The 13,410-nt window shown below is 22.1% G+C and overlaps 5 protein-coding genes across 5 annotated transcripts; 2 read left to right on the forward strand and 3 right to left on the reverse strand.

The window, feature by feature from the left end:
* Window positions 1-563: 563 nt before the first annotated feature.
* Window positions 564-2,258, forward strand: PY17X_0819200 (BSD-domain protein, putative; the record flags this gene model as incomplete). The annotated part of the gene is made up of 1 exon (XM_726331.1): window positions 564-2,258. The coding sequence occupies one exon, from the start codon at window positions 564-566 to the stop codon at window positions 2,256-2,258; it is 1,695 nt and encodes a 564-aa protein (XP_731424.1).
* Window positions 2,259-3,154: 896 nt separating this feature from the next.
* PY17X_0819300 (type II NADH:ubiquinone oxidoreductase, putative) lies at window positions 3,155-4,864 on the reverse strand (the record flags this gene model as incomplete). The annotated part of the gene is made up of 1 exon (XM_726330.2): window positions 3,155-4,864. One exon carries the CDS (start codon window positions 4,862-4,864, stop codon window positions 3,155-3,157), a length of 1,710 nt encoding a protein of 569 aa, XP_731423.2.
* Window positions 4,865-6,819: 1,955 nt separating this feature from the next.
* Window positions 6,820-7,877, reverse strand: PY17X_0819400 (SUMO-conjugating enzyme UBC9, putative; the record flags this gene model as incomplete). Its single annotated transcript, XM_022955714.1, has 4 exons — window positions 6,820-6,948; window positions 7,057-7,139; window positions 7,291-7,411; window positions 7,731-7,877. The coding sequence occupies 4 exons, from the start codon at window positions 7,875-7,877 to the stop codon at window positions 6,820-6,822; spliced, it is 480 nt and encodes a 159-aa protein (XP_022811955.1).
* Window positions 7,878-9,621: 1,744 nt separating this feature from the next.
* On the forward strand, window positions 9,622-10,605 carry PY17X_0819500 (ribonuclease H2 subunit C, putative; the record flags this gene model as incomplete). The annotated part of the gene is made up of 1 exon (XM_022955715.1): window positions 9,622-10,605. One exon carries the CDS (start codon window positions 9,622-9,624, stop codon window positions 10,603-10,605), a length of 984 nt encoding a protein of 327 aa, XP_022811956.1.
* Window positions 10,606-10,798: 193 nt separating this feature from the next.
* On the reverse strand, window positions 10,799-12,922 carry PY17X_0819600 (heptatricopeptide repeat-containing protein, putative; the record flags this gene model as incomplete). The annotated part of the gene is made up of 1 exon (XM_723959.2): window positions 10,799-12,922. One exon carries the CDS (start codon window positions 12,920-12,922, stop codon window positions 10,799-10,801), a length of 2,124 nt encoding a protein of 707 aa, XP_729052.2.
* Window positions 12,923-13,410: the final 488 nt, after the last annotated feature.

A 13,410-nucleotide genomic window follows, 5' to 3' on the forward strand; every position in this document is an offset into this window, starting at 1 on the left:
ATGTGCATATATTTTATTTTATTTTTTTGAAGAGAAATAAAATAAATAAAAATAATTGTCTTTTTTTTCAGCATTTTTTTACCATTTTTCCAACATTTTTTCTTATTTTATACTTTTATTTTATTTTCTCTTATTTTTTTTTATGCATTATTTGTTAGATTATATTTTTCCATTTCAATAAAACACAAGTATCAGAATTAATATACCATAAAAAAAAAAAAAAAAAAAAAAAAAAAAAAAAAAAATTGTATATATAAGAGACTGTACAAAATATATGCAAAGATAGTATTTAATCTGTAATTTATATATACAACTTTTTTTTTTTATAAATTCGAAAAAAATAATTTCCCCATAATTTTAATTTTATTGAGTAATGTTGTGTGAAAATTGGAGGTAAATCAACGGCAGTACTGTTTGGAAATAATTATATAACGCTAAAAAGGGTGAAAGATATTATATATCTTTTTATTTTTATTAGTTTATTTTTATCAGTTTATTTTTATCAGTTTATTTTTATTTGTTTATTTTTATATTTTTTAACTGCTTCCATATGCTGACTGAAGATGTATTCGTTGTGGAAAGAATTAAGCAGTCAGGTAAAAAAAAAAGCAGAAAATATAAGCACAATTATAAATGAAATAAATATAAACAATGTGGATATCGATTTGAACGATGGGAATAATAATACAGATTCTATAAGTTTAAAAACAAGCATTAATAATAAACTAAATGAGATAAATAATAAATATATATTGAATGCAACTGAATCTCCAGAATTTATTTATTATAATAATAAAATAGTAAATGGTATTAATAATTTTAAAAAAATAGTTAGTGATATATATCATGAAAAAATAAATACAACTACCGATGGAAGTGAAAATGTAAATTCGCATAATATCAATTCGGATAATATACATTCTCACAGTTCAAATTCGATCTTAAATGATTGCAAAATATATTTATCCAGAGTTGTTCCATGGAAAAAAGGAGATATTATGGTCTCTAAAATTTACAGAAAAAAATATTGTGAGTCTTGCCCTATAAAACTACCTGATAATAAAATTAACCAAATAATTTATGAACAAGTATCAAAATTAAATAAAGATAAAAATAAAATTATTTATACTAACATATTACAGAATTATAATTTTAATTGGGAAAAAAAAAAAATACAAAGTGAAGAAATTCTTAAACAAGATATAAATTTATTAGAAACAAAAAATTATATTGTTCCTGCATATATGAATGAACTAGCATTTTGGAAATCTTATTATTTTAATATAGATATTATATATAATGAATTAGCAGATTATATTTATCAAAATAAGCAAACTATTTTTGAAGAGTATATTCAAGAGGAAGAATTTGTTTATCCTCCAAAATGTAGCGAACAAAAAAACAGTTACGACGCGTCTCATTTTGGCATTAGATGTGATAATGTAGAGGACCAACGAAATAATTTTCCAAATAAAAATAATTTAGTAACTTTTTCTTATTCTGCATCTTCCTCCTTTATTAGAGGCTTTGATGAGGCATATGCTGAAAGTAAAAGAATTTCGGAAAAATCTGATTCTACAGAATTAATGAATATAAAATTAAATGAAGTGGAGAATAATGAATGTGTAACTTTAGATTCTAAACATGATTATAGTATTGAACCAACTGAATTCTCAAACTCTCAAGAAAAATTAACTAAACATGATGATATGATTGATGAAAATAATGCATCTTTTAATGATCAACCAAGTAAAATGCCGATCAATAGTGATGGTGAAAATAATGCATCTTTTAATGATAAAATAAACAAAATGCCGATAAATAGTGATAGTGAAGAAGTTCTTTTTCATTTTAATCAACCACACAAAAATCACAGTCCTGCCAAGTTTGACAATTATGACAAGTTTGACAAGTTTGACAAGTTTGACAATTATGACAAGTTTGACAATTATGACAAGTTTGACAATTATGACAAGTTTGACAAGTTTGACAAGTTTGACAATTATGACAAGTTTGACAATTATGACAAGTTTGACAAGTTTGACAAGTTTGACAATTATGACAGTCCTGACTTAAAAACAAAAAACGAAACAGATCCGATTTTAAATTTCCCAAAAGATTCAGATAAGATTATTGAAAAATACAAAGAAATAAATATAGATGACATAAATTTTGTTGACTTAAATTTTGGTGATGATATAAATAAATTTGATGCCAAAGAGTTGGAACAATTTGAAAAAGATCTCTTGAATTTTTAATAATTTATTAAAGGGAAATAAAAATACATATCCGTTTCATTTTTACTGATTTGTATTTAGGAAAGGATATACACATATCGTCTTATTTTTGTATAATGTTCTTTCCTCATTTGTTTATCTTTTAAATTTATTTCGCAAGTATTTTTGGCTATTTCGCAAGTATTTTTGGCTATTTTTTTTGCTATTTTTGCTATTTTTGCTATTTTTGCTATTTTTGCTATTTTTGCTATTTTTTGCTATTTTTGCTATTTTTGCTATTTTTTTGTTGTGTGTAAAAGGGCACAAATTCGAGCTTTCCCTCATTTGTTAATTTTTCATTTTTTTATTTTCATTTTTTTATTTTTATTTTTTATTTTTTATTTTTATTTTTATTGCCTACTTAATTAACTTTTTAACCAATTCCATGACTTTATATCGGATTCTAAAATTCAAAAAAAGAAATTCTTTGTTTCGTAAATGCCACCACTCCGTAGTTCACATATATCGACCATTTTTATTTAAATAAAATAGAGAATACCAATTTTTACGACATAATAACTGTCTAATATTTTGTATAAAAAAATATAGAATACCAAAATAAAGTTTCTATATGAATAAGTACATAATAATTTGTTTCAAAATTTTTTAAGATGTTTTTACAGAACTTAAAGAAACATTCCATATTTATTTGCAAATACATATACATATATATCTGTGTGCATTAATAAACGACTATACCCCCCCCTTTTCATTTTTATAATTGGAATAATAACATTCCCATTGGAGGGTGTAACTTAAATTGGCAAATTTGAAAAGGAAAAATGGATGAAATGGATGAAAAATGGATGAACATAAACAAAGCATGCACAAAAGGAAGAAAATAAAAAATTGGGGAAATGATTAAACATGTGTTAGAATCAGATAAATGGCCTACCATAAATTTTTGTTCGTAAAAAGCTAAAGATAAAGTTAATACGTGATTTCCAAGTTAATAGCATTTGCATATAAACAATTTTCCAAAATGTAAAAGAAAAGGGACCCCCTTTAATTTCATAAAATGGTAAATGAGCAACCACTTGGTGATTTCCTACATATGCTAACGAACCTTTCCACTTTTCAATAAATGGTGGTATTGTATTGCCATTGCTATTGCTATTGTATAAATAATTGTTGAATATATTTGATAAATAAAAAGCTTCTTGTTTAGCATTTTGAGCTGTTGGTGGAGGTGATTTATAATTTTTATCAATCATAAATAAATATTCTTGTAATTCTTTTATTGACATTTCTGATTTTTTATTTTTATTATAATCCCATTTTGTGTCACTAAGTTGAGGAAATATATTTGATAACTCTTTCGATTTTTGTTTTAACACATCTGATGTAATTTTTGAATTTCCTAAACAATTAATAATTTCATTAACATGCTCATGAGAATTAATAGGACTAATTTGTTTACAATCTCCTATTGCATAAATGTTATTTGGTTTGATTCCAATTATTTGTAAATATTGATTAACTTTTAAATTTTTGTTATTTTCTTGTTCAGGTATTTTTTTTATAAAATTATTTATTAATGGTGTTTGAGCCAAACCACTAGCCCATATTATTATTCCATATGGTATTTTTTTATGTTCTTCATTTTTATTTATACTTGATTTTATATAAAAATTATTTTCATCTATTTCAATTACATGATAATTTGTATACACATTTATATTTAATTTGTTTTTAAAAATTTTTTCTGTAAATTTTGATATATTCTGTGTAAATGTTGGAAGTAAATTATTTCCTCCTTCAATAATACTAATAGATATATATTTATATATTTCTTTATATTTATTTTTAATATCTTTATTTACAAAATCTGCCAATTCAGCTGCAACCTCAACTCCGGTTGGTCCACCCCCAACAACAACTATATGTAGCATCTTTTTTGCCAAATCGTCGCTTATGCTACTGCTACTATCGCCTATGCTACTGCTACTATCGCCTATGCTACTGCTACTATCGCTTATGCTACTGCTACTATCATTAGTGATTGTGTTTGTGACTGCGCCTGCTTTTATCCCCTTTATACATGCTTCTAAATTTGAAATAAATTTTGTCCGTATTTTTAAAGCATCAATTATATCTTTAATATAAAATGCATATTTATCTACCCCTTTAATATTAAAAGAATTTGTTTTGGCTCCAACTGAAATAACTAAATAATCATAATTTATTTTAATTTCATTATTATTTACATTGTCTTTACATTTTATATATTTATCTTTATATACTATATCTGTACATTCTAGTTTTAAATATTTTCCAGATATTTTATTTTTTTTTAATAATGTTTCAATATTTTCTGAACATGCATCTACATTTAACGTTCCACTACATAAGCAAGGTAATAAAGGAGTGAAAGTAAAATAATTTCTTGGTGATATTAATGTTACATCATATTTTTGAAAATCAATATTTAATAAAAAATGAATACCACCCCATCCGGATCCTAAAATAACAACTTTTTCTCTTTTTTTATTTATATAATTTACATTTTTTATTTTATTTAAATTGCAAAAATTTGACACGGATCTATATATTCCCTTGATTTTTGAATTTTTCACACTCAATATCATTGTTTGGCGATATAAAAAGAGAGCTAAAAATAATAAATGATACGAATAAATAAAAAAATAAAAAAAATAATAAAAACGTATTGCCTACTATTTGTTATATACACTTATAATTGTGTATGTATTTTGTGGAAACGCTAGGCAAGGCGTACAATAGATTATATATATAGTAGATGTACATGTTTTATAAAAAAAATAATAAATAATAAATGGTAAATGATAAATGGTAAAATTAAAATGCTAAGTTATTGTCTCAATAGCACATTTAAAAATATTATACAAAAATTGATCTATTCATTGCTATGCCCATGGACATAATGCTTATTTATATACACACACATTTGAATATAATCGCATAGATAACTATACAGAATCTTATAAATTGTATATACTAATTTGTTAATATAAATAAATGATATTACAAATATAACCTGTACTTATGGGTTATACATACATGTGTGTGTGTGAATATGTGATTAATAAAATAAAAATATATTTTAGTAAAAAAAAAAATAAAAAGGAAAAACAAATTTATATCAAATCAAGTTAAATAATCTGATATAGGAAAAAGATAAAACATTTTTAATTCGTTACATAAAATATTTATATGTATATTACACAAAAATAAATCTAACATATATAACAATAATTATAAAAATGGTATGTATATATATAATAATAATAATAATAATAGTAATAATAGTAATATAATAGTAATAATAATAGTAATAGTAATAATAAAATTGAAAAGATGATTTTTGTATACCACTCAGAATTGGAATGTATGTTTGATATGCGCTTATATAAAACACACGAGATGACTTATTAATTCAATTATGTATTAAATATTATTAATTTTTTTTTGAAAATATATAAAGGAAATATTTATTAAATTTCAAATATAGTTAACAGGAATAAAAATAATGTTAAAATGCACAGAAGATAATATAATAAACTATTTTCCAAATGTTGAAAAAACTATATTTTATCTTTTTTGTTTTTATTTTATAAAATAATTATATATATTTTTATTTCTGACCAGACATACATAAAATGTATATATTTGGAAATATACTTATTTATATAAATATCTAAACATATTAACATTTTTTACTTTGATTTTTTTTTTTCCTTATTTCAAATATACACCGATTTATTTTACCAATTCGAAACAACTTTATCCTATGCCTTACTTACACTCCATTTATTATTTTTTTCAAATATAATTTAACTACAACTAAAAAGGGCCAATAATAACCTGAACAAATTATATATACATACATATATACATACATATATATATATATATATATATATACATATACATACATATATAAATATACACACAAAAGTGATGGACATACCCATCTATCCCTTTCAATGTTATTGACAAGAATGTTATACCCTTTTTAAAATTTGGAAATATTTTATTTAAAGTATAATTTATGTGATTATTAATTTTTTGTTTTTTTAAAAAAAATATTAATTTAATTTTTAAGTCCCTTTATTTTTTTTTATAAAATTCAAATACATGAAAACATATCTACGGATATACGTGGACATATAAATAATTAAATAAATAAATAAATAAATAATTAAATAATTAAATAAATATAAACATATACAATATATATATATGATGACACATATATATGTTGGTGTAAATTATTTCCCATTTGTTTATAGGAAATATTACTACAGTTACTACTTAAAATATAGGATAACTTAAAAATGTTTTTTTTTTTTTTTTTTTTTTTTTTTTTCGTATTATAATTTATAAATATAAATATCATTATTAATTAAAAATAAAATAACATACACAAAGACATGCAAATATATATGTGAATAATTGTGTGTATCTTTCTTTTGCATTATTATTGATTTATAATTTTCATTCACATTATTTAATCAGCCATATATTTTACATGCACATACATATATATATTAGTATTGGTTATTCAATCCTTTGGTCTAAATTCTAATGCTTGTTTTTTTACTTTTTTTTCATACGAATCTCTATCTTGTTGATATAATAAAAATGGCTCTGCTTGTGCAGGAGAATTTGGATTAGGGTTATCAAGCAAATCCTAATTAAGGTTATAAAAAGTCGAAAAAAAATATGTAGCTATATAAATGTATATATTTTTTACCATATACTTATCAATAAATACAAAAAAAAAAAAAAAAATTTATACTTGTATTCCCAAAAGAATTTGTTTAATAGTGATTGAAGGCTTCCAATCTTCATCCTCATTTAAGATTGATAAGCACACAGTTCCTAAGGAGGGTATACACAAAATTGGAAGAAAAAAAAAAAAAAAATAGCTAATGAAAAAACGAAAAAATAGCTAGCTGTGCATATATCCATACTTGAATGTATGACATCGATTTTACTTATTTATTTACTTATTTATTTTTTGAATAAATACCTGATGGATAAATATTAGGATGAAATAAAACTGTAGTAAATTTACACTTAGGGGGTTTACTTGGATAATCATCCGTAAATTCCATGATAATTGGAAACTCCCCACCTTCCCATAAACCTCCCTACAAGCAATAAACAGCAAAATAACAACAAAATAATAAACAACAAAATAATAAACAAAATAATAAACAAAATAATAAACAAAATAATAAACAAAATAATAAACAAAATAATAAACAAAATAATAAACAACAAAATGATAAAACACCAGTTAACAAAAAGACATAAAATAGGAAAGCAATTGGTGGTAATGTATGACAGTACAATATTTTGTATTGTTGTATTATATTCATTTATTTTATTTCTTTGTCCATATAATATATAAAAATAATTAAAAAAAAAAAATATATTAATAATATATAGATAAAATAATATTTATACCTTTTTTCCTGGTATTTTACATATCCATTTCATAATATCTAGCCCCTTACCATCACTCATGGGACTATATTTTGCTGAAAATCCAGCAGGGTGGTCTTTTCTCCATTCTGCTCTTTCTTGTGCTAACCTTTTTTTAGCAATAGACATTTTTTCATTTAATTATATAAAAAAAATTAATAATAATAATAATATAAAATAATAATATAATATTAACTTAAATGTTCTTAAAAATTTAATTTAAAGCCTATTTCTTGTATTATTTTTTTTATAATTATTTTTTTTATGAATTTATTTTTCGTTTATAATATGTTATTTTGTACAAAATAATTTTACCTATTCAAGTAAAATATAAATAAAAAAAAAAAAAAAAAAAAAAAAAAAGTATGTATGTAGTATATATATATATTAAAGCGGTAATGTATTTCACATGTACTACTTTTGGTTTTTTCAACGAATCTATAGATATTACTTATATTTATACAATTATTATTAAAAACATAATAATTTGTAAAATATTTCAAAAGATATTATTCATTCAGTTTATTTTAAAATAATCAAATGGAAATTTTACGAAAAAAAAAAAAAAAAAAAAAAAAAAAGTAAAAAATACATGTATTTATTAATTAATCATAATGATATGAATCGCCAATACTTTTTTCTCTTTTTTTTTTTTTTTTTTATAAGAAAAAAGTGCATTCCTTAACCTTTTAAAAATATGTATATGTATATTATCCAAAGTAAACAGTTTAAATCAGATGTTTAAATAAATATACAAATATTAAGTGTAAATTCAAAATACATGTCTAGCTATCTTATTTTTTCCATAAAAAAAAAATTATAAAAAAATATTTAAAGTATTATAATAAATAGTGAAATGTAATAAGAATTATAAGAACCTTATTTATTCTCTATTGAACTTGAATATCTTTTTGTCAAAAATTATTAATTCCTTATCATATTATTATAATTTTTATGAATAATATATATATTATGTACAATTCGAATTAATTTGCATATGCTTAATATATTTAAATACTTGTAAAATACTACCAATAATGATTTTATTTTTTTCTTGATTTTCCATAAAATAGAGAATAATACTTTAGGGAATAATTTGGGATTGTTGCATATGTTAATTAATTATATTTAAATAAATGTGTATGACATTTATGTACATATAGATATTAACTAATATTGCAATGCATATATATGAACATTCCTATTGGTGATATAGCTTTATATAATATTTAACTTTTTCACTAAAGCAGAATTAAAATAAAAAATATTACCTTCATTATGTAAAAATTATAGACAATATTAAACAAGAAAAGGGGATTTATACATATGTATGTATGTATGTGTGCCTATATATTTTGGTAATACTATTTATGAATAAAAAAAAAATTAAAAAAAATCCGACAACTATACATAATCCATATGAGAGAAAATAATATAGAAAATAGTATACATTAAAAAGAAGACATACTATATGCGCATATGCAATATATTTATATAATACACACATAAAAAAATATTATTATAATATTATAATATTATAATATTAAAATAGTATATATTCAGCGATTTTAAAAATACATTTTACCCATATTTAAAGAATTTTTTTTTTTTTTTTTTTTTTAAATTTAAAAAAAGAATTTGCATTTTTTATGATGGCAACACATGTCTTAATTAATTTGGAATTCCAAAAAATATAATTTATATTCAAAAGATAATTCAGATAATAATATTTTTGTCTTTTGATTGAAGAAATAGAGACATAAGTTAGTTGCGTAAGTCGCCAATTGAATAACACAGTTTAGCTACTTGGCTAGCCAAAAGGAGAAAAAAAAAAAAAAAAAAAAAAAAAAAAAAAAAAAAACAGTAGACGACAATGAACTCTTTCTTTGAAGATGATACACAAGAAGAAGAAAAACTTCTTCAAGAAATCATAAAAGAAAAAAGTGATGAAATTCCATATATTATTAAAGAAATAGCATGTTCTGAATTAAGTTCAAATGGGAAAAAAAATATGGGAGTGGGAATAAAAACAGCTTTAAAGGATGAATGTGCAATAAAAAATGAACAAGGGGATGTAGAAAATAATAAAAAAAATATAAATAATTGTACAGAATTTAATAACCCAAACAAATCATATGATAATAATACTAATTTGGGAAATGAAATAAGATATAATAATGAATATATATTAAAAGTTAAACTAAATACAAATATTTTCCCATTTCATATAAAAAAAAATGGAAAAATAAATTCAGATATATTTTTTATACCATATATAAGTGAAGATAATAAAGATGTCATAACAAAATATACATATAATTATGACTATTATGATATATATCCACAAAATGTTGAGCTAACTAATAAAAATTTTCATGCAAATAAAAGAAAAGATGTCGATTCATCAAGTCATGCCACTTTGGTAAAATGCAAAAAGGAGCATCTAGATAAAGAAGATGAAAATGGAAATAAAAATGGAAATAAAAATGGAAATGAAAATGAAAATGAAAATGAAAATGAAAAAAGCAATTTCCAAAAATTTTTGGTACATTTTAGAGGACGATTGTTTATTGGAAGTAATATAAATTATTCTTTTTTTAATATCCAAACATTTTTAGCAACTTTAAGCAATGAGGATCATACAACTAGCGAAACACAAAATAATTTATGCTATGTTAATAAAAAAATAAAAACTTATAATAATATACCTAATGCTACTTATTGGAAGCAAGATGAATATCCCGATATATCTGATTCAAATATCCAAAAACTTCAAATGTTTTTTATTTCTCAATCGATAGTTAATTATGACAAAGAATCCCAACTTAAGGCACATGAGGGTGAACTCATATTTTAACTCCAAATTAATTCTCAAAAAGTCAAGAAAAAAAAAAAAAAAAAAAAAAAAAAACAACCATATGCAATCCACATATATATACAAATTTATAATGTCATCTTTGAAGGTATTCCACCCAATCGTTTTTTTTTTCACTTTTTTTATGGCGATTCAATTTATTTCAATATTTTCGTATATGCATTAATTTATAAAATCAATCATTATTTTGGGGGGAACAAATCCAATCTGTATACAGAGCTAGCGTTTTGGGGGATAAATAAATGTTTTTTTTTAAAATTTTATCCTGAACATGTTCATTTAAAAATTCAATGTTATGCTTAAATGTGTGCATTTTTTTTGAAATTATATTATGACCATGGTCATAATTTTCATTAAATAAATTTATTTTTTTTTGGTTTATATGTATAATGTCACACAGGTAGGATCCTAATATATCCGATTTTATATTCAATTCGCTAAAACTATTTATTAAAATTAGCGCATCTTTCATGTCGTAGATAAGAAAATAATTTTCTATATTCATTGAATTAGTCTTGTTTTTACTTTCGATTTTTTTTAGCATTATTTCTTCGCTTTTTTTTAATACTAATTCAATTAAATTATTTTTTTTTTTATATTTTCCAAAAACATATGCAGAAAGAGAAAGATGATGCATATTTGCATTGTCTAATAAATTTTTTAAATAAATTTGAAATAAATTAAATATATCCTCATTATAAATATTTAGTTTGGCATAGTAATACATTATATTACACAAAGTTGATATGTTCATTTTTCGTATGCTCAAAATAATTTTAGAATTTATTTTGTCCATTAAATTTTTATTATCTTTACAATAATTAAAATTATCATTTCTTAATTTTGAGATTCCACTTAATATAAAACAAAGTTGTTGGTCATCACATGAAAGTATTTTTTTTTCTATTTCTTTAAATATGTTTGAAATATAATCTATATTTTTTATTTTTAATTTCATATATCCATTAATTACCAGTGATAAATGTCGAATTGTTAAGAAATTTATATTTTTATCTATTTGTTCACAAATTATTTTTAAAAATTCTGTAGACACATGAAAAGGAATTCTACAACATGAATTAACTATCAATGATAAAGATTGTGGATTCATATTTTCAATTTTTTTGCTTATTTCTAATAATAGTGTATCAAAAAATTGTTTCAAAATTTCTTTATTTTCACTTTTTTCTATTATATTATCATAACACTTATCCATTTCATTTTCTATATGTTCGTTATCATAATATTTGTCTGCTTCATTTTCTATGTCATTCATCCAATTAGTGTGTTCATTTTTTTCATCAATATTTATATTAGTCGATATATGGTTATTTTGGCTAGTTGGGCTATTTTGGCTAGTTTGGCTAGTTTGACTAGTTTGGCTAGTTTGACTAGTTTGGCTAGTTGGTCTATTTTGACTATTTTCTGGTTCCTCGTTTTGCAAAGTATTTTTTTTATAATTTTCATTATCGATTTTAAGATTAACAGAAATTTGGTTCATATCATTTGTCACTGATATATCGTCATCATGTATAATGTTTGTTATTTTTCCTGTCTTTTTGAAATTACAAATTTGTTTTGATAAATAATTTTTATTATTGTTTGATATGAATATTTTGTTTAAGTTGGGGTCGTCAGGTTTTAAGAAATCTGGAGACGGTTTAATTATTTGAGATAATGAATTTAATAACATTACTAAACCTTGAGAAGAACATGTATCTTTATAGTTATCAAAATTTTGTATAAAATATATTAACAGCTTTAAGCTCATATAACGATATGTTTTATCATTACAATGTTTTGTATATGCATTTAAAATAACAATGATTGGAAATGAATTATTATTAATTTGAATTTTTAATATACGAGATAATGCAATTTCAAAAAAATGTTTATCAAAATAATTTAAATTATTTAAGGCTTGACATATGTGTGCAAAAGATAATAAATCTGTTTTATTTATTTCTTTATATTTTATTTTTTCTATAAATTTGTAAATTATTTTTATATCTCTATATCGTACTTTAGAATATGAATAAAGTATTCTTCCAATTTCTTTTGAATTAAAACTATTATAAATTTTATCAGCTCTTTCACTTAATCTTTCCCATGTTATTTTATCAAATGGTCCTTCATTTGAAACCCTTTCAAAAATGTTTGTAATTCTACTATGACCCATCCATGGGATACCTGCTAAGGTATCATAGGAAACATATCTCTTACTTTCAAAAAAGGATAAATATATATTTTTATCTCTTTTTAGGAATTTTATTAATCTTATACTATTATATCGTATCATTGTTAAGGAAACTTTGTTCCTCTTTTTTGAGCAGGGGGAGGCAGCTATTTTCTCATTTCCCAAAAACGTGGAAAATAAAAATGACGAAAAAGAAAAAGAAAACGAAAAATAAAAAGAAAACGAAAAATAAAAAGAAAAATATAATGAGAAAAATAACGAAAAATATAACGAAAAAATAATGAGAAAAATAAAAGCAAAGCCAAAATAGTGTATCCAAAATAGTGTATCCAAAATAGTATATCCAAAATAATGTACCAAAATAGTGTAGCAAAGATTGCGTATCTTGATTGGCCAACGGCGCTCATTATTCAGCATGACGTTGCAGTTTTTTTTTTGCCAAGTTTGAAAAAAAAAATGAAAAAATATTTTAAGCACGAACTCTTCCCATTTAACCATCTAATGAACACGCAAAAAGTGGCCAATTTTGAGAATGAAAAAATGGCCAATTTTGCGAATATAAAAAATGGCCAATTTTGAGAATATAAAAA

Source organism: Plasmodium yoelii, assembly GCF_900002385.2.
Source record: "Plasmodium yoelii strain 17X genome assembly, chromosome: 8".
In the NCBI taxonomy this organism is placed as follows: domain Eukaryota; phylum Apicomplexa; class Aconoidasida; order Haemosporida; family Plasmodiidae; genus Plasmodium; species Plasmodium yoelii.